This window comes from Geospiza fortis, unplaced genomic scaffold (assembly GCF_000277835.1).
Source record: "Geospiza fortis unplaced genomic scaffold, GeoFor_1.0 scaffold373, whole genome shotgun sequence".
NCBI classification, from domain to species: Eukaryota; Metazoa; Chordata; class Aves; order Passeriformes; family Thraupidae; genus Geospiza; species Geospiza fortis.
The window spans coordinates 424,393-426,714 of record NW_005054518.1 but is presented as its reverse complement, the minus strand read 5'-3'; the positions used below and the strand labels follow the sequence as shown (position 1 = coordinate 426,714).

The 2,322-nt window shown below is 52.8% G+C and overlaps 1 protein-coding gene across 1 annotated transcript in view; it reads left to right on the top strand.

Moving 5' to 3' along the window:
* EFTUD2 (elongation factor Tu GTP binding domain containing 2) overlaps positions 1-2,322 on the top strand; it is a 24,594-nt gene that overhangs the window by 2,082 nt on the left and 20,190 nt on the right. The window contains exons 2-3 of the mRNA XM_014310350.2: positions 790-978; positions 1,532-1,610. Of these exons, the coding sequence (XP_014165825.1) occupies positions 790-978; positions 1,532-1,610 (268 nt within the window). The remainder of the gene's footprint in view (positions 1-789; positions 979-1,531; positions 1,611-2,322) is intronic.

Here is a 2,322-nt window from a genome sequence, read left to right as displayed (position 1 = left end):
CCGGGGGCCGGGCCCGCGGCTGCTCCCGCCCCGTGCGGGTCTGAGGGGGCTGCTCGAAGCTGGGTCCGAGTGGGGCTGGTGTTTACAGAATTCACAAAATCTGTCCCTGTGGGAAAGAGAAACACTCAGATCTTGCTGGAATGGTGAACGGGAGCTCCTGGGGCTGGGCTGGGTCTGGCTGGGCTGGGTTTGGCTGGGCTGGGTCTGGTGTCAGGCCCCTGGTGGGTTCATGTCCTGTTGGGAACTCCTTGGGAAGGAGCTGAGGCTGCTGCAGGGAGCCTGATTTTCATGGGGGAGGCAGAGCAAGACCCCACAGACACGGGGGGAGCAGAGGGGCTGCCCCATGGGGGGATTGAGGGAGCCCCTTCCCATTTGGGGCTGATTTTTGGGATTTGTGCCCTGGATTGGCACTGATTTTTGGGATTGGTGCCCTGGGTTTGGGGCTGATTTTTGGGATTGGTGCCCTGGATTGGGGCTGATTTTTGGGATTGATGCCCTGGATTGGGGCTGATTTTTGGGATTGGTGCCCTGGATTTGGGGCTGATTTTTGGGATTGGTGCTTTGGATTTGGGGCTGATTTTTGGGATTGGTGTCCTGCTGCTCTGTGGGTGGGGTTTGTGTTGTGTTACCAGGTGTGGTTCTTGTGCTGTGTGGGGTCCCTGCAAGCCCAGGGGCTGTTCCTGACCCAGGAGCTGCTCCCAGGGCACCCCTGTGGGTGTTGGGGCTGCTCTGGGGGTCCCTGGCTCGGGGGTGAGCCCAGGCCTGTCCCCCTGGGGGGCTCCACAGCAGCTCAGGGCGAGCCTTGGTTGCAGCTGGAGGATGATGATGATGATGATGACATGGGGGAGCACGACGAGGAGCACCCTGGGATGGAGGTGGTGCTGCATGAGGACAAGAAGTACTACCCCACAGCAGAGGAGGTCTATGGGCCTGAGGTGGAGACCATCGTGCAGGAGGAGGACACACAGCCACTCACTGGTGAGTGGGGAGGGAGGGGAAGGCTCTCAAGGGATCCTTGGAAAGGGGAAATAATATAGAATATAATATAATAGTAATATATAATTATAAAAATATATATAATATATAAAAATATAATATAATATAATATAATATGATATAATGTCATATAATATAATATAATGTAATATAATGTCATATAATATAATTTCTTTCTGTCCTGCCCCTTTGGAGCCCGCTCATAGCCTCAGGAGCTCTGCCTGGCATGTGCAGATTTGGGCACTTGTGGTTTTTGCAAATCCAAGCAAAGGTGTCTTTGGAAAAACAGGAATCAGCAGAGATGGGAAAGTGATTTAAAGGAGAAGTAAATACATTTAAATGATCTCCTTTGATTCCTGCATGCTGGAAGGGCCCTGCTGTGCCCTTCTCCTGCAGCTTTGACAAACAGCTGAGAGAATGCTTCAGCCAGAAAACTGAGGGGTTGTCAGCTGAATTCCCCATTCCTGGGGGCCATTCCTGACCCTGCTGGTTCAGGGGCTCTGGGAACAGTTCGTTGTTCTGTCTCTCATTTCAGAGCCCATTATCAAACCTGTGAAAACCAAGAAGTTCTCCCTGATGGAGCAGACACTGCCAGTCACTGTCTATGAGATGGAGTGAGTGTGGGGCTGGGGGGGACAGATGTGGGGGTCTCACTGACCTGAGAGCAGCCAATTCCCAGGTTCTGAACCCAAAACAAGAGGAGGTGCAGGAAAAACTATTTCACTTTTCCTCCCCATGGAAAATGGGCACAGGGTAGGGATGGACACAAAAGGAATCTCACCTCAGGGGCTGAGATCGAGCTCTGTAGCAACAGCTTGTGGCTCAGGAAATGTTTTTGGAATTGTTTGGGTTGCAAGGGACCTTAAAACCCATCCAGTGCCACCCCTGCCGTGGCAGGGACACCTTCCACTATCCCAGGCTGCTCCAAGCCCTGTCCAACCTGGCCTTGGACACCTCCAGGGGTGGAGCCGCCACAGCTGCTCTGGGCACCCTGTTAAATATCCACATGGTCAGTGTGTAGCACACATCACATTGGCACATTTTGGGTTGATCCCAGATTAGATCCCATCCATTCCAGTTTTCACTGGGAATTTTTGTGCTGCTGGGTGAGTGCAGGGTGCTGTGCAGTCAGCAGGACACTGCAGCTGTGCTGGGTGGGTCCATTCCTTGTGTCCCAAAGCAGCTTCTTGGGCACCAGGGCTGGGAGAAAACCTGGAAAAAATTCCAAATGCATTTAAAAAATTACATTAAAATTTGGAGGTGTTCCTGGAGCTGGTGTTCCCTCAGGGGTCCCTGGGGATGTGCTCAGTGCCTGGGGGGTTCAGC